Source organism: Ascaphus truei, chromosome 2 (genome assembly GCF_040206685.1).
Source record: "Ascaphus truei isolate aAscTru1 chromosome 2, aAscTru1.hap1, whole genome shotgun sequence".
NCBI classification, from domain to species: domain Eukaryota; kingdom Metazoa; phylum Chordata; class Amphibia; order Anura; family Ascaphidae; genus Ascaphus; species Ascaphus truei.
In genome coordinates this window covers 45,231,518-45,249,879 of record NC_134484.1, presented here as the reverse complement: position 1 = coordinate 45,249,879, position 18,362 = coordinate 45,231,518, and the positions used below count along the sequence as shown (strand labels likewise).

Here is an 18,362-nt window from a genome sequence, read left to right as displayed (position 1 = left end):
TAGTAAATCTGCAGAATTAGTGCATGATGCTACCTGTTGTAATTCCAAGGGTTTGTGTTACAATTTCCAGCTTTTGAAGAGACTAAACTCCTGATATGTCTATCATATGAAGCAATGGGGCTGTGTATGTTTAAAGGCTCCTGGATGCAAAAGGAAATGAAGAAAGAGAAATGTCCATATAATGTAATGGGATGGTAATACAATAAGACTAAAAATCCACAAAAGTCCCAGAATACCTTAGTTGCTAGGGATACAGAGTGCGCCATTAAAATGTATTCAGAACTCTAGCCCAATGTTTTTTAGCAGGGATTCCTAGGAACCCATGAGAGGGTGGGCATCGCTTAAGTGTTCTCTACATTTTTCAGGACATTTGAAAATTGTACCAAATACAGTAGAATTTACAATGCATCAGACACGCTATTAGAGAGGGTTGGGGTTCCTCACAATGCATCTGATCTCAAACACGCTATTAGAGAGGGTTGGGATTCCTTACAAAGCATCAGATCTCAAACACGCTATTAGAGAGGGTTGGGGTTCCTCCCAATGCATCTGATCTCAGGCGCTCTATTAGAGAGGGTTGGGGATCTTTACAATGCATCTGATCTCAGAAACACTATTAGAGATGGATTGGAGTTCCTCACAATGCATCTGATCTCATACGCGCTATTAGGGTGGGGATTCCATGGTATTTCACAATAAATAAGGTTCCTTAACCAAAAACATTTTGAAAACTGCTTTAGCCAAACAATTTTAAAGTGAAACCTATTATTTGTCAGTTTATAGAGAAACTGACATTACTATTTTTGTCATGAGTTCCCACAAAACAGGAAATACATACCAGCCACAAGATCATCTATTAGTGATTATCAGGATGATAATTTCACAATTACAAGCCTCGTCAGACTCAATTTTTGTGAAAAAGATATTTTATTATCTGTATCTTTCATCAGATAACTTGAGGTGTCACTCTATTCATGTGGAAAGTGTTTTTGAAGTCACTTTTCACCCACTACAACCACACTTAACATAGAATGATCACCACCATGTTTCCAGATCACATTGCATGACCAGTTCAATCAAATCATTCTGATGGGTCCAAAGATCTGTCTCTGAATAGATTGCTGGCTTTATATTTCCTTGATTCAACTTTGGCTGTACAATCTGTTTACAGGCTAAACAGAGAAAGTGCAAAGGTGAATCGCTTAAGAGGGTCATTTGCATGTCCACTTCCAGAACCTTGATTTCAGTGACGATGAAGAGACTGGTATACTGTGCGTTCAATCAACTAGTCGAAGGCATTTCTAGGTGATTTATTGAGTGGCCTTATGTTTTTACAACTTGTTTTGCTAAGGGATATAAGATATGTTTGGTTCATGTTTCAAATACAGTGACTTTGCCAAAGTTGTGATAAAAACACTGACTATTTAACATTTGGTATTATATACCTTTCTCAAAAGCAGCAATCTCACAATTTATTTTCCTAATCAAAACTATGGGACCGCTCCAGGGATGCTGCAGTTCCCTTGACATTGATCTTTTTATTTGCCGGTAAAATTAAATTAAAACCAAAGGTAGCTACCGGGGTCGCCCTATAGGAAGATGCTCTGATGATGTTACAGCTTCTATTGGCCTGTGGATGTGAGGAATGGATAGCAGTCATATTGATTTCCTAAGAGGGACCAGAAAAACAAGCACATACAAAGGTAAATGTCTCAGGCTGCGTCCAGGGTCAGCGCTTATGCGACGACCCGTGCTGAGGCGTGCTGACGCTTCTCAGTGAGCCCCTGCAGCCGTAATGAGAGCGGCTTTAGCAGGGGCTCGCGCACGTTTCCGCAAGCGTGTGTCTTAGGAAAATTTTAGTTTTTGTGCTCGCCGGAGCGCAGGGCCGGTCACGTGAGCGAACCAGCTTCGTGACGTCACAGGCCCCCCCCCCGACACGCCCCCGGACGGCGCACGGACCAAGGCCGCTTTCCCTCAGCCTCCGCGCGCCTCCGCATGGCTGCAGTCCTATGGACGCAGCCTAAGAGTGAGGTCCTTGGTGCTAAGAATAGTACGGTTCAACTCCATAAGCTCCCGTGGTTACAAATCTGATTAAAAAAGAAGATAAGATTTGAGTTTGCCGCTTTATTTAGAGAGATTTCAAAACATGGTTCTCAGCTTTCTGCAGAATAAGTACCTTTTTCATAACGGGGACCAGTGAAAGCCCAAAATGTCCAATCACAGATCTAAAGAACACCATGTCCTACAGCAGGGTTTGGTTTTCAGGATATCCCTGCTTCCACACAGGTGGCTAAATCGGTCCCTGTTTCAGCACAGTGCTGTACTGAAGCAGAGATATCCTGAAAACCTTGAGGACTGAAGTTGAGCCCCCTGTTCTACAGGATGATCAGTGTGCTGTATGTTGCTGCTGCACACAACATTTGGCACTGCGGGTTGGCACCATCTGCAAACCAGTGGCTGAGAACAAGTACTTTAAGATTTCTTTAATATGTCTTAATAATAATTTATCATCTGGTTGCACCATGTATTGTATTGTATGTCTTTATTTATATAGCGCCAAAAGTGTACTCAGCGCTTCACAAAGAAAAAAGTACAGGGAATTAAAATGATAAAACCATATGAAGTATAACGCTCACTAATAAGTGTAATTTTGAGGTTTGTATTTATGATTGTAGCCTAAGATATCAAGTTTGATACTGGGTGCTACCTATGTGCTAATCTGAAATGTATTTACAAAGAAGGAGGAAGGCTTCATATTGTAAAGACTTTCTCCAACAAGGAGCACATTCACGCCTTCCTCCTTCTTTGTAAATGAATTAAAATGATACAAAAAGTGCAAAAAAATCAGACAATAGGTGTCACGCTGTGCAGCCCGCAGATCCGACCGGTCCCCTGTACTGAGGAGGGATGTTGAATATACACACCGACAGCAGAGGGAGCGGATCCGGGATGTGGTTGTAGCGTGGCCAGGCCTGGGTTAAGATTTAGAATAGTCGTTGTACTTGCTGAGTACAGGGCTATAGAGAGTTCCGTAGTCAAATCCGTGTCCGAGGGTCTGAGAGGTAAGAATCATGATGGGTAAGCTGAAGTCGGAAGCCAGAGGGGGAAGTCAGACAAGCCGGTTGAAATCTGTAGGGGTAAAGACAAACAGGAGCACGACACAGTTTCCAGGCTACACAGAAAGCAAGGACCTATGCAGAGCAAGGAGGAAGTGACAGAGCAGGGTATTTAAAGCGGTATCCACCAATCCGGACGGGGCGTGACGAGGAGCAGCTCCTGTGAGGCTGGGAGTAACAGGGCTCAGCTGAGAGTGCAGGGGGCGTGGCAAGAACTCCCGGGCTGAGCGGGGACGGAGGCAGGCATGGCGCGCATGTTACAAGTGCCAGGGATAGATGTGCGCTCTGTAACACCGGCGTGAGAATCCAAGATGGCGGCCGTGGCGTGAGTAGCAGTAAGTGCCGCGCGGCGGCAAGGGTAGCGATGGGGGCCAGAGGCAGCTGCAGTACTGGTAGTGGGTAAGGAGGGGTCACGTCACAGGGGACATGGCCCTCGATTCCTTACAGTACCCCTCCCCCCCTTCAGGATCGACCTCTGGACGATCGATCCAAGGCTTCTGTGGGAATTTCTTATAGAAGTGATCCAAAAGAACTGGAGAATGGATGTACTCCTTGGGTGCCCAAGAGCGTTCATCTGGACCATAACCCTTCCAGTGAACAAGAAATTGTATCTTTCCTCTTTATACGCGAGAATCCATGATTGTCTGGATTTCGAATTCAGGGTGTCCTTGGACCGTGACTGGTTTGGGTTTATGGGTCTTAGCAGGGAACCGTTTGCTCTGGACAAATGGCTTGGCAAGGAAACGTGGAATACGTTTGGAATCCTCATGGAAGACGGAAGTTGCAGGCGAAATGCCACAGGATTGATTTGTTCCTGGATCAGAAAAGGCCCTAAGAATCGGGGTGCCAATTTCGGAGTCGGAGACTTCAACTTGATGTTCTTGGACGAAAGCCAAACTCGGTCCCCTGGCTTGTAATTAGGAGCCTGTTGACGACGGTGGTCTGCCTGAGACTTGAATTTCTGAGCGGCGCTAAGAAGCGCAGACTGGATCTTGATCCATGTCTCCTGAAGAGTAGTTACATGTTCATCAGCAGCCGGCACTCCTATCGGAATGTTTGAGATTGGCAGTCGACTTGGGTGGAAATCATAATTCACGAAGAATGGGGTTTCATGCGTGGATTCATTACGAAGTGAATTGTTTGCAAATTCTGCCCAAGGTAGCAGGTCAACCCAATTATCCTGGGAATCGGAAATAAAACACTGTACAGTAGGTATTGTTCCAGCGTTTGATTCCGTCTCTCAGTTTGCCCATTTGTCTGGGGGTGATATGATAGCCTGACGAGAAGGATAGTGCCATGCCAAGCCTCTTGGAAAAAGCACGCCAACATTTCGATATAAATTGATTGCGTCGGTCTGAGACTATGGATGTAGGTATCCCATGGATGCGAAACACCTCCTTGGTGAAGATATCAGCTAGGGTGGGCGAGGAGGGAAGTCCTTTGGGTGGAACAAAGTGGGCTTTTTTTGAAAAACAGTCAACGATGACCAAAATGTAATTCATACCTCTGGAGGGTGGTAGATCCACAATGAAATCCATTGAAATATGTGACCATGGACGTTCAGGTACTGGTAAGGGCATGAGCAAGCCTGGGGGTCTTTGATGAAGAGTCTTGTTTTGTGTGCATACTGGACAAGCACTAGTAAATTCATGAACCATCTTTGCCATATTGGGCCACCAAAAAGTACAAGATCCAAAGTTCTTTTGAAGACGGGATGGCCGGCTGAACGGACGGAGTGGCCCCATTCTAGTATCTTTTGATGAAACCTGGGTGCAGCATAAAGAGTTCCTTCCGTTACCTCTAGACCACTCGGAATTTGTGTTTGAGCTTCCACAATTTTTTCGAGAATATCAAATGAGTTGGCGGAAATTATAAACTTAGAGGGTACGATAGTTTCAGGGGTTTCTTCGGATCTTTCCTCAGGAGAAAATTGTCTGGACAAGGCATCAGCTTTTGTGTTCTAAGAACCGGGAATATTAGACAGAGTATAATTAAATCTTGAGAAAAATAGTGCCCAACGGGCTTGACGAGACCCCAGACGACGTGCATTTTCGATATAAAGAAAATGTTTATGATCGGTCAATATAGAAATAGGTTCGCGGGAGCCTTCCAGGAGATGTCGCCATTCTTGTAAGGCCATATTGATAGCCAAGAGCTCTCTATTGCCAATATCATAGTTCTTTTCAGCGGGAGAGAACTTCTTTGGAAAAAAAACCGCATGGATGGAGCTTATCTTGAGGGAAGAATCTCTGGGACAGGATGGCGCCTGCACCACAATCAGACGCATCAACTTCTAAAGTAAAAGGAAGACTAACATCGGGATGTTGCAGAATGGGTGCCGAGACGAAAGCTTGTTTCAGGGTTTCAAAGGACGAGACGGCCCGCAGAGGCCATACAGACTGGTCAGCTCCCTTCTTGGTAAGGGCAGTAATGGGAACCACAGTGGTAGAAAATTTTCGGATGAATTTCCTATAGTAATTTGAGAAGCCCAAAAAACGCTGGATGGCTTTGAGAGAGTTGGGCTGAGGCCAATCCAAAACAGCCTTAAGTTTTTTCACGGTCCATTGCAAATTCTTTATCTGAAATTATATAGCCTAAGAAGGCAGTAGAGGCTTGATGAAAAAGACATTTCTCGAGCTTAGCGTAGAAATTATTGACACGTAGGCGAGCAAGAATGAGCCTGGTATGCTGGACATGATCTGGAAGATTTTTAGAAAAAATGAGGATTACGAAAGAGTTGAGGACATTACGGAAGACATCATTCATAAAATCCTGAAAAACAGCAGGGGCATTGCATTAGCCGAAAGGCATTACAAGATACTTGTAGTGGCCGCTTCTGGTATTGAAGGAAGTCTTCCATTCATCGCCTTCTCGGATGCGAACAAGATTGTAGGCTCCTTGGAGGTCTAGTTTAGAAAACATTTTTGCCCCTTGAAGCCTATCAAAAAGTTCGGAGATCAGCGGAAGGGGGTACCGATTCTTGACTGTGATTGGATTGAGCCCTCGGTAATCAATGCATGGTCTCAGGGATCCGTCTTTCTTCTTGACAAAAATGAAACCGGCACCAGCGGGGGGCGAAGAATTACGAATGAATCCTTTTTCAAGGTTTTCTTTGATGTATGCTGCCATGGCTTCAGTTTCAGGGAGAGACAAGGGGTAGGTCTTACATTTAGGAAGAACAGCGCCGGGAACCAGATCTATGGGACAATCATAAGGTCTGTGAGGAGGTAGAACCTCTGATCACGTTTTGCTAAACACGTCGATGAAATCCGCATATGCTTCAGGAAGAGCGGAGTCATTAGCCGGGGGGCATTTCCACTCCCGCGAGGACTGTGGTTGGAGAAATGACCGGCAATGGTGAGGAGTCTGATTCTGGTTCCCACTGGATTGTCTTGCCATCCCTCCAATCAATGCGTGGGTTGTGCTGCTGTAGCCAGGGTAATCCTAAAATAACTGGAACGGCAGGGGAGTGCATCACGTCAAAGGATATGATTTCGGTATGAGTACCGGCAGAAAGGGGGAGAGGAAGAGTCTCTAGCGTAATGAAGGCAGGTTGCAAAGGACGACCATCAATAGCCTCGAGGCCAAAACGGCGACTTCTTAGCGATGAGCAGAATCTTGTTACGAGTAGCAAAAGTTAATAACTACAAAGTTACCAACGGATCCTGAATCAAGAAAAGCGGTGGTTGTTACGAGAAAATTCGGACCTTCAAGCGAGACTGGAAGCATAATTCTCTTAGGGGTTCCGCTTCAGAGATAGGGTGAGAAGATATTGACGCCAAAATGAGTCCCTCTTGCCCCATTGGTCGTGTTTTTTCTTTGGGCCTTAAAGGACAAAAACGTACCGTATGTTCAGGAGATCCACAGTAGTAGCAAAGGCCCTCATTCCGGCGACGAGCCCTTTCGGCAGTCCTGTCAGGGGTTCTATCGGCAGTCCTGTCGGTATTACGGAACTCTTGACTGGCGATCTGCATGGGTTCTACAGCCTCTGGAACAGGGCGAATCGCCGGGAAGAATAGGGTCAGGAGAGAAAACTCTGGGACGCTGGCGTTCATGACGTCGCTGCTGAAGGCGCTGATCCACTCGTATACCTTGTGTGATCAATTCCTCCAATCCCTGGGGCCTGGGCTGGACTGCAAGTTCATCCTTTACAGAATCGGCCAATCCTTGCCAAAACACAGCAATAAGGGCTTCTTGGTTCCAATGCGTCTCCGTCGCGACAGTCCGGAATTCCAATGCGTATTTGGCTACGGACCTACGACCTTGAGACAATTGAACAAGTGAAGCAGCGGCAGGCAGTATCTCTGCGGGCGGGAATATCGAATACCTGCTGGAATTCTTGGCGGAAGAGCTGGAAATCCTGGGTGACTTCCGCACCATGGTTTTCTATTTTTCAATTGATTTATGGGGTCTCCCAGGATGTCCTGGTTGTAGCATCGGAAGAACCCAATTCAGGCAATATTCACAACCAATGCCCTGGAAGGTTTGGAAAATAAAAAAATTTACTAAAAATGTATAATCAGGGCAAATCACAAACGTGGCAATCTTCAAAGTGTCAGGAAGTTGGTACCTCCATGAAAAGAGAGAACAGGGACCATTGCGCAGATCGAATGAAAGTATTTTATAGGTTAAAACAGATAAGAAATGCACTTACATGGTGTGCATGATTTAAAAGTTTGTCACACTAATAGTGTATAAAAATGCTTGGCGTTACGATCATCTCACCACCACTGCTTCGTCGTGAGTTGCTGCAACCGGCGCTGGGTCCCCAGCTGTGTCGATCGTCCACCTCAGGGTCTCCAGCATCTCTATGGGCACCTTCTCCGTGCCTCTCCGACTTGCCAAGGTGTAATCTGGCTGAACCGGTGTCTCACTGGGTCCCGTCACGTCACATCTGGCACAGGCAATGTCAAATCCGGTCACGGACTTCTGGCTGGATAAGGCATCTTTCTGTAGCTACGAGTGTCTGAGAGGCTCACACTCTATGCGTTTCGCTTTTCCAAGATTCGTCAGGAGTTTTGTTATTATTTGTATGTGTAGGAGCGCCCAGTTTTTCACCTTATTGTTTACATCGGTAAAATGACATATGAGACGAATATCTTATTTACTGGAGGGCTTCACAAGGTTCAGAGCAGTGGTTTCTAACCTTTTTTCTGGATAAGGAACCATAAGTGAAATTTTAAGGAACCCCCAACCCTCTCTAATAGCAACTCTGTGATCAGATGCATTGTAAATTCTTCTGTATTTGATACAATTTTCAAATGACCAGAAAATTGCAGGGAACCCTTTAGGGAGGCCCGGGGAACCCAAAGGTGCCTAGGAACCCTGGTTGAAAAACACCAGTTTAGACAGCCCTGCTATAAGAGACCCTCTGCACTAATGAGCTTACAATGTGCGTGTTGCTTCTAGATATGAGTTTGTGATTGAAAAGTTGGCAAATAAGTATATTTTGTATATGTATAGAGAGTGCAACACAAAGCACACCAGCCCACTGCAGCAATGAGGCAGGGTTTAGGGATGCGCAAAGTTTTTTGTCTGCGACCGCCCCCGTGTCCCGTCCCTGCGCTCGTGCCCCCCCCCCCCCTTTCGAGTGACCCGGCGTCAAATGACGCTGAGGGTCACATGATGTGACATCACGTGACCCTGCAGCGTAATTTGCCGTGCGTTGCCATGACAACGTGCCACATGGCCCCGCTGCGTCATTGACGCCACATTGTCATGGCAACGTGACCAGAAGCCAGCTGAATCCCGTTAAGTGGAAGTTGCAGAGGCCTTGTGCGGTCCTCTGGCATTTAATTTAAATGACTCGGGGAAGAGTGCGGGGCCTGTGCAACCCCCCCCCCAGAAAAATCCCGCACCCCCAGTTTGTGCACCCCTGGTTTAGATCATCCTAGAAATGTCCTGAATGTGTAGACTGCATGTAAAATAATTGTTTTATTTGGCAGCTCACGGAAAAACTTTGTGATGTTTATCTAGCTGGTTAGGTAATTATTGCGTATGACTATAAAGCGACTTACATAAAATCAATCGTACAATTGCGTTTTAGGAAATAAAACATTTTGTTAATGTGTACAGATGCAGCGCCCTTTATCCGACCACATCTCGTTTTGGTTTTGGCAAATTCGCCACATACCACGCGTTGTAGTCTGCGGCAGACTAATGGCCCATCGGATTAACACAGCGGGAGTCCCTGATTCAGCCTATCTCTTACTGTGCGTCTCTTACAGACCGGTACAACCCGGTAGGATTAACACAGCAGGGGTCCCTGCTGTGTTAATCCGATGGGCCATTCAGTCTGCAGCGGACGATCTCAGAACACTGTGCAATATATTGCATTTTTCAACCCGAGAAATGGTCGGATAACGGCAGCTGCATCTGTATCACTTTGGTAAAAGAGACTTCAATAAACTATTTTTTTTAAGTAGCCTTTTACCTCTTGTTTGTATACAGTATAGTGTAGCACTATATAGGAATCTGGTTGTAATGTTAGGTTTTTAGGGAGTGTGTAACAGGGCTGCTATTTGCTCTTACGGTTTTGCTGGTTAATAACATCTGTGATTGATATTGTCAAAAGTGAAAGTCCTATACAGTACAGAACTCCATATATTTATGTTGTGGAATAAATACAATAGAAAATATATATTCATACCTACTATCAATCAAAGAAATGATTCCCAATGTAACAAGATGAAGACAGACTCTTTAATTAAGTAGAGATGACCAGAAGTGCCCACCTGGTTGCTTTTGTGTTTGAAATAAACCTTTGAAATGGGGGTTGGGTTGTAACTCCAAAGAGAGAAATTTTTATGATGGGAGATAGTAAAAAGTTAATGTGAGGTATGGAGCTATCACCAGATCTTCTATAGTACCATGCTGGCACACTGTCACACCTGTGGTGCGTCTTTGCAGGACTGCCGACAGCTTTCCCAGGGCCCAAGACTAGAGTCCCCCCCCCCAACGTGTCGGTGGCCTTGCGAGCTCCCCTCCTCTTTTACTCCTCCTTGCTCTCACACTGTCTCCTCATGTATTTCTCTCCCCCACCTCCTCCCTCTCTCCCTCTTCCTCACTTTCCCCCTCTTTCACACCTCCCTCTTACACCCCTTCTCTCCTCTCACACTCTCCCTCACCCCTCCGTTATCACTCAATGACCCCCTTCTCACTCAATCCAGCTCCCTCAATCCCGCCCTCATTACCCCCTCCCCACCTGGCCACAAACACACAATTCCCATTCCGAAACATACACACACAATTCCTCCCACAATACAATACAATACCCCCCACAACCCCCCCCCACACACACTATGCAATAACCCCCACCCCAACACACACACACACACAAAATACAAAAAAACTCCCCCACCCCACACAAAATACAATAACACTCCCCCACCTCCACATAGATTGCAATAACCCCCTATACAAAAATGCAATAACCCCCCCCCCAACAAATTACAATAACCCCCCACACAAGATACAATAACCCTCACCCCTACAAACAAAATACAATTACCTCCTCCATATACAAAATACAATACCCCTCACCCATAAACACACTCACAGAATACAATAACCCCCCCACCCCACCTTCGCCACACACAAAATACAATAATAACTCCAAAACATACATATGGAACATGATTTATCTCCACCGTGTCCTGCACTTGTTTCGGGTGAACAGCGGCCCAAGTGCGGCCTGATCACAGTTACGGGGGGAATTTCCCATCAGGATTAAAACAGTGGAGGTCCCTGATTCTGAATGGGACGCCCACTGCGTTAGTCCAACTGTACCTGGCTGCACCAGTCTGGAAGAGCTGCGCAGTGAGAGCAGAAGGAACCGGGTCCTCTCTCTGTACAGCTCTAACAGGTGATTGTTCTGTTTTAATTACATAGGATTGAATCAGGGGTCTCCTCAGCTGAACCGCTTTAATTTCAGGTCGGGAGACCCCAAGCTTCCCAAGATCCAGGTGCCGGTATCTCCTGCAAGTTTAAATGTCGCACGTCACGGCCCACGTCACCGGGACATTTAAGCAGGGGCTTCTGGGAGTTGTACTCTGAAATAGGGACACATGACACATTCAGACGTTGGTGGACCCAGGAAATACAAAGGAGAAAAAGGAGCATGGGGAGACCACAGCTTGAGAGACCCTGCAGAGAGCAGCCCCTGTCTCAGAGAGCTGCCGTGACCTGATAACCAGGCCCTGCGAAGGACAACTCAGTGGAGCTGGATAACTAGGAAACAGACAGACTCCCCGAGTGAAGTTGAAAATGGGTCAGCAGCCTACCAGACTAATGGACTTTACAGAGAGCGGATCCTCATTAGAGACAAGTGTTTGCGAAGAGACAGGTCTGCTACAGTTAACCCTGATTATAAGACCTCCAACGTTGTGCCGGCACCTACACACGGGTCCCTTATAACACAGGGTCGTGGGGACTCTGAGAGACATTGGCACTCAACTCCGCAGCGCCTTACAAGGATTGTGATTGTATGTGTTTGACACAATTATGTTAATATATCTGTGGTTATAGGGGTTTGCTATACATACGTTTTGATTATTCATAGCCCTGTGTCGTGTTCAGAACTTGAGGAAATAAAGAGGGGTGATATTATGATATATATATATATATATATATATATATATAGTAATGTGTAATATTCATTTTTGTATTTGACTGCTTATGGTGTAAGTATTGTGTTTATGTTGGCCAGTATGCCTATTTGCCACCTTTGCCTATTAGGGTTAATGTCAAGTACTGTAGAGAATGGGAGGTTGGGGGCAGGTTGTTGCAGTAGGTGCCCTAGGTAGGGCGGTTAAGCCACCCGAGGTGATTAAAGCTGCAGTTCAAGCAATATCCTACATGTGTGTGTTTTGAACTTATATTTTTATTAAATTTTTTTAGTATCAATGGGAGGGGAAGGGGTACAAAAAGTAAAAAGGGGTGGGGGTGAGGAGGGGGGAAGAGGGGAACCAGCCATTTTTACAAATATTCTAACAAACATCAACAATCACATTACATATCATACAACATTTTATAAATGACACGTTTAACACACTACATTCCTGAACCCTCTCCGCTTCTGTGATGTGTGTGTGTGTTTCTTTAATGAATCAGTTCTGTGCTATGAGAAAAAAGCATTTAATTTTTTTTAATGTATTATAATATAACAAGCATTTTTTTGTTCCTATAGCAACCATTGACAAAGTCACATCCCCTTCCTCTTCTGAAATAGGGTCAGGCACACCCCTTTTTGAGCCCTGCCCTCTCTCTAGCAGTGCACCAATTGTATCTAGTGACTGCCTGGTTACATGATCTTCCCCACGTAACTTTGAATCTTGAGTCCTCTTCTGATGCACGGTCAGCCATTTAGTGAACCCCCGAGTCAAATCTTTGCCGATCGATCGGCAATTTAGCTAAATACTTATCATTGTGTAGATTGTATTGATGCACATATTGAATGATTTATTTTTTTTACAAAACGGCAGCTAGAACTGCTAATTTAAGGGGAAGATTTACCCCTTGTATGTCATAGCAGTTGTACCTTTATTCCATATGTTTCTATTAACCCCTTAGTGACTATGAAGGCATGCATAACGCATGGATTCTAAGTGGCTTATACATTATTATTTTTAAAGGTAGATGCCAGGCATCTTCATTAGAGTATGGCTAAAGCGAGCCAGCGGTACTGGCAGCTAGCGTTAGGGTGTCTTAACCCAGTGCTAGCTTGCTACCGCCGCATTAGCCATGTTCTGATGAGGGCCCTAGTGGTTCTTGTTTTTGCATATAATTAGCTTTGTGTATCGCCGTTAAACTCATGGAAACTAACGTCCATTAGCAGCCAGGAGCCCGGACTTAATGAAGTTCTGTGGATCCGGTCCTTGGTGCTCAATCACTGTCACTAACCCAACCCTTCCCCCCCAGTCGCCCCCATCTCTCGTGTCTCTCCTGTGCATACTCTCTTCCTTATGGTCCCTCTCCCCCACACATTCTCCCTTACGGTCCCTCTCCCCCACACTCTCTCCCTTACGCTCCCTCTCCCCCACACTCTCTCCCTTACGCTCCCTCTCCCCCACACTCTCTCCCTTACGCTCCCTCTCCCCCACACTTTCTCCCTTACGCTCCCTCTCCTTCTCCTTTACACACACTCCTCCTCTCACTTACACACACACACACTCCCCTTCTCCATTAGACACACACACACTCCCCCTCTCACTTACACAAACACACACTCTTTAAGGATGCTGCCGGCCCTGACAGTGCGCTCTTACTTGATCCTCCTTGTCCCTCCTGTCAAGCGGTCGCCGACCAGAGCAGGCAGAGGAAGGATAGCATTGCCCGGGTCGGCTGCTACTGCTGAGCGCGGGAGCCGCCGGGTCACTGCTGCATGGGGAGCTGCCGGGTCTGGGACAGCTGGGAGACTTGTCCCAGCTCTCCCCCCCTGGCGGCCGCAGAACCCGAGGGGTGCTCGCGGAACCTCAAGTGAAAATCACTGACCTAACGGTTTCAAAGTGATACTAAATAAATGTTTACTATTAACATTTGAATGATCACGTGATAAAGTCACATGAACATTCACAGAAGTACATTTGGGGTGCACATCACAATAAACATTTTTAATTTTAACATTGCTATAGTGAAAACCAAGGTGAAAAAGTGATAAATAAAAAGTGAATAAATTTTTATTTATCACTTTTTCACCTTGGTTTTCACTATAGCAATGTTAAAATTAAAAATGTTTATTGTGATGTGCACCCCAAATGTACTTCTGTGAATGTTCATGTGACTTTATCACGTGATCATTCAAATGTTAATAGTATTGACTTCAGTACATAGGTACAGTAGCACTCACTTAGTGTTATTTAACACTTGTCAATTGTATTAAATTGTGGATTAGATAGTGAGCAGTGTGCAATAATTTGTGTTGTAAATAAATGTTTAGACAACTTTTAGGGATCTTGTGGATAACAGGAGTAATGCAGTAGAGATTGTGAAGTCCCAAAATCTTTGTTCAAAAAGGAATGCGGAATTGTAGGGACCCTGGGTCAGATGTATTGTGTGAACTTTCCTCACCTCCATAATACAATACAGGGATTTGGCTAAGAAGTGTCGGAACATAAAATGCTGCTGAGATTTTTTACATTGACCATATTGTCAACATTAAACAAGACAAGCATTCATAAACTCATCTGAAACATTTGAATAAACAATGCATCTTTGTAAGAGAAACCACTCTGTTGTGAGATAGACATACAATACAGTACTTTGTGGCTCACTGGTTTATCCCATCTCTATTTTAGTTCTGTTTAGGTAGATCAGAAAAGCCTGGAAATAAAGATTTGTCAGAGTATTATTAAGCAGAAGGACCTAATTATAGATAAGCTCTGTACGTGTTATAGTTCTAGAAGCATTAACAAAAAAAAATGAAATTAATTCAATCTGATACCAGTATCCCGCACAACAACAGTAATAAGAATTAATATTGATCTAAAGCAGCAGTAGCATGTTTTATTTGTTTATTTTAAAAATAGGTTTAAAACAGGGGGTCTCTGGAGCTGAACCGCGTTAATTTCAGCTCCGGGGACGCCCTGCTTCCAGAGATACTTACCTCCGTAGTGGTGCTGGTATCTTCTCTTCAGTTTAAATGTCCCAGTGTCGCGGGCCAATAGGAAGCCACACCTCATGATGTCACGATGAGAGCCCCAGTTTAGCCCAGCCAAAGCTGGTACCGGCACCCCTTTCCGAGGTAAGTCTCTCGGGACGCAGGGGGTCGTCGGAGCTGAAATTAACACGTTTCCGCTCCGGAGGCCCTCTGCTTCAAACCTACAGTATTCCCCACAATGTATTTTCTTGCATTAAAGCTGCAGTTCAGTCAATATCCTGCATGTGTGTTTTTTGTTAATAAATCAGTTCTGTAGTAAGAAAAAATACTTTTAGCATTTTCTGTTTTTAAAAAAACAACTTTGAAAGTCCTATTTTCTTGTATTCTATTTTAACAGCCATTTGCTAAGGCACTGCCCCTTCATGTCCTGTCACAAGCCCTGGCACACCCCTTTGTCAGCCCTGCCCTCCCTCTTGCACATGTCAGTGCAGGAGTGCTCATGAATATTCATGAGCTTCCACTGACTGACAGAAGCAGATGAAAAACATATGCCATATCTAAAGATGTCGCCAAATTTCTCTGATCAATACATGGAGAACGAATTGACTGGCAGCTATACAGTTCTTTAGGTAATTAGAGATTGCCCACATGAAACTATGGAATTTAAAAAATTAAAAAAAAAAAAAAAGACTGAACTGCAGCTTTAAAGGCTTTCAGCACTGAAAAGATAAATCCTGTTAAACTGTTGTAGACATTTTGATAGTATGTTTGCGTGAATTAATAGTTTTTAATTTCATTTAGTGCTATAGGCTTCATATAGTTTAAATATACTATCTAGACATTTAGCTACATTACCATATTATTAAAGAAGTGCACAATGTTGTCTACTCATCATATTAGCAGTAAATATGAAATAAGTACTAGAGTTTTTGCCAACATTTTAGTTTGTGTGCTCATTTGCATGTCACTTCCCAGAATCCCTTGCGGCAGTGGAAGCACTGTATGCTATGAGATAGTGGTGAAAAGCAGGGTTGCTAAACTGTCTAAGATGTGAATGTGCTCACAAGGCATATTTTTATATGCGGTTTGCTAAAAAAAAGAAGTCATAATTGTTTAGCATTTGCGAATTTGTTAATTACATTTTTTTAAATGCTGCTAGTTTGTTTTCACATTTTTTATTGAATACTCAAAAATGCAAAAATCAGAAAAAGTTCAAAAGTTTGCACGGAGAACTTTCAATTGCAGACAAAAATGTGTTTTCGCTTGTAAATGGATGTGCGCAAAGGAGAACTTTTGCTTAAACGCTAAAGTTTGCAAGACAGAAATTGATTTACATAGTTACAAAGATTTGGTTATATTAGTCAAATGTCACGCTAGCGCTATGTGTTTCTTGTCTGAGAATGTTGTGGTTACACTTTAATCATCATCACTCTTGAAATAACTTTGAAATGTTGGTCTGCATACCTCTGTTACTGATACAGATGCAGCAGCCTGTATCCGACCACATCTCGTTCTAGATTTTGGCAAATTCGCTAAGTACCACGCGTGATAGTCTGCGGCAGACTAATGGCCCATCGGATTAACACAGTGGGAGTCCCTGCTGTGTGAACCCTACTGAGTTGTGAATCCTATAGAGTTGTAAGAGAGGCTGAATCAGTCACTCTACCTGCACGCCTCTAATAGCCGATTGCAGGGGTTTTTATTTTATTTTGATACTAAAGTATTGTAGCTTGGGGTCTCTGGAGCTGAACCGCATTGATTTCAGCTCTTTTTTTTAGGCTACCCACTACGGTAATGATTTTGGGGGGGGGGGGCTTTTCATACAAGTTTGCGGGAGCAGGGGGTCTTCTGAGGTGAACCGGTTTTGATTTTAGCCTCGGGGACCCCCTACTTCCCGAGATACAGGGGTGCCGGTATCTCCTTCAATGTTAAAATCCCACGGTCACGTGACCCACCGGATTTTAACATGGCGGGGATACCGGCACCCCATGACACGGCCTGTATCTCTGGAAGTAGGGCGTCCTCGGACCTGAAATCAATGCGGTTCAGCTCTGGAGACCCCCAGCTACAATACTGTAATATTAAAATTAAATAAAAACCCTTCAATCGCCTGTTAGAGGCACACAGGTATAGTGACTGATTCAGTCTATCTCTTACTGCACGTCTCTTACAGACAGGTAGGACCCTGTAGGATTAACACAGCAGTGACCCCCGCTGTGTTAATCCGATGGGCCATTAGTCTGCAGCGGACCATCTCGGAACACCACACAATATATTGCATTTTTCACCTCGAGATGTGTTCAGACCCTTGCTGCTGCATCTGTACATCATAAGTAGCACTGTGTTAGTACCTAAAATAGTCTATACCTTTTTTTTCTCACAGTGTCAAACAAGCATAATTTTGTAGACAGCATCCTTCTGTATCAGTTCAGGATGAACTTCAGACGAAGACGAAGAGTCATGGAGCTTCTGAATGAGAGATCCCCGACAGTGCTAGAAAGTCACGACAGCCCCTTCTGTCTGCGCAAGCAAAATCATGACAACAAAACGACAAGTTTTCTCTCCGGTAGATACTTTCTCTCCATTTCACTACGTTTTAAGATATGAGCAGTAAAACAGTAAAACAGTTTTGTTATGATTGTCTGCCGTAAGTCACTAACGCAGCAGTGAGGTTTTGAACAAGTGGTAGCACAAATGTAAAGATCCCTCCTCAATGTCCTAGTTTTCTAGACCAAACATGTATATATATATTGCGGGAGAGTACTTACTACCGCTCAAAAATTGAAGGCCCATTCGTATTACATGTAATAATGCAATGTATACGCAACAACCAGTGGTGTGCTAATAAATCCACAATTTACCCGGAATAACACAAATAAATATAAAACAAAGTCTTTAGGAAGGTCTTCAGATGCTGCTTCTATATAGTGAGGGGTCTTCCTACCACCTCCATGAATCAGAAATAGCTGCAATGATAAGAAGCATAAACAAGACCTCCTATGGTGAAGTATGTTTTAATACATTTAAAACCATATGCAAAAATCTCCAAACTTTCCATTCACAAACCATTGTCTTTGTAAGTGTGCATAAGTTAGGGATAAATGGGATCCTCAGTCGCTTCGCGTCCCTCTCGGGGTCAGCTCCCCTTCTGTCCGCGGATTGCCTCTCCACGAAACTCAGCCTCAGACATTCCGTGTAGAGTGTCCTGGTGATGTTGGAAGCGGACTACTGGTGCTCCAGTTGGTCAAAAAAAACAACACGCTTTGTTAAAGATTTTTATACATGACGAAGCACATTCTGTGAAACTCGTGTTGGGTTTTTGGGCCAACCAGAGCACCTGTAGTCCGCCTGTAATGTCACCAGGGCACTTGACCCGGAAGGTTTGAGGCTGCGTTTCGGGAAGCGAAGCAAGTGAGGAGCCAGGTTACCCATAACTTAAATACACTTACAAAGGCACTGGTTTGTAAATGTCAAATTAAGAGATTTTTGCATATTGTTTTAAATGTATGAAAACGTACTTCACCATAGGAAGTCTTTTGTGCGCTTCTCATCATTGCAGCTATATGTATTTATTAATAAGACATGGACAAATATAAAGCAGCAACATGGCATTTTACTTACAGCTTTGTACAATAATGACTCAATAAAAT

At 44.3% G+C, this 18,362-nt stretch overlaps 1 protein-coding gene across 5 annotated transcripts in view; it reads left to right on the top strand.

Moving 5' to 3' along the window:
* DEPTOR (DEP domain containing MTOR interacting protein) overlaps nt 1–18,362 on the top strand; it is a 178,340-nt gene that overhangs the window by 95,641 nt on the left and 64,337 nt on the right. For all 5 annotated transcript variants that reach the window (XM_075582331.1, XM_075582333.1, XM_075582334.1 and 2 more), the window contains exon 6: nt 17,096–17,278. In XM_075582331.1, coding sequence (XP_075438446.1) covers nt 17,096–17,278 — 183 coding nt within the window. The remainder of the gene's footprint in view (nt 1–17,095; nt 17,279–18,362) is intronic.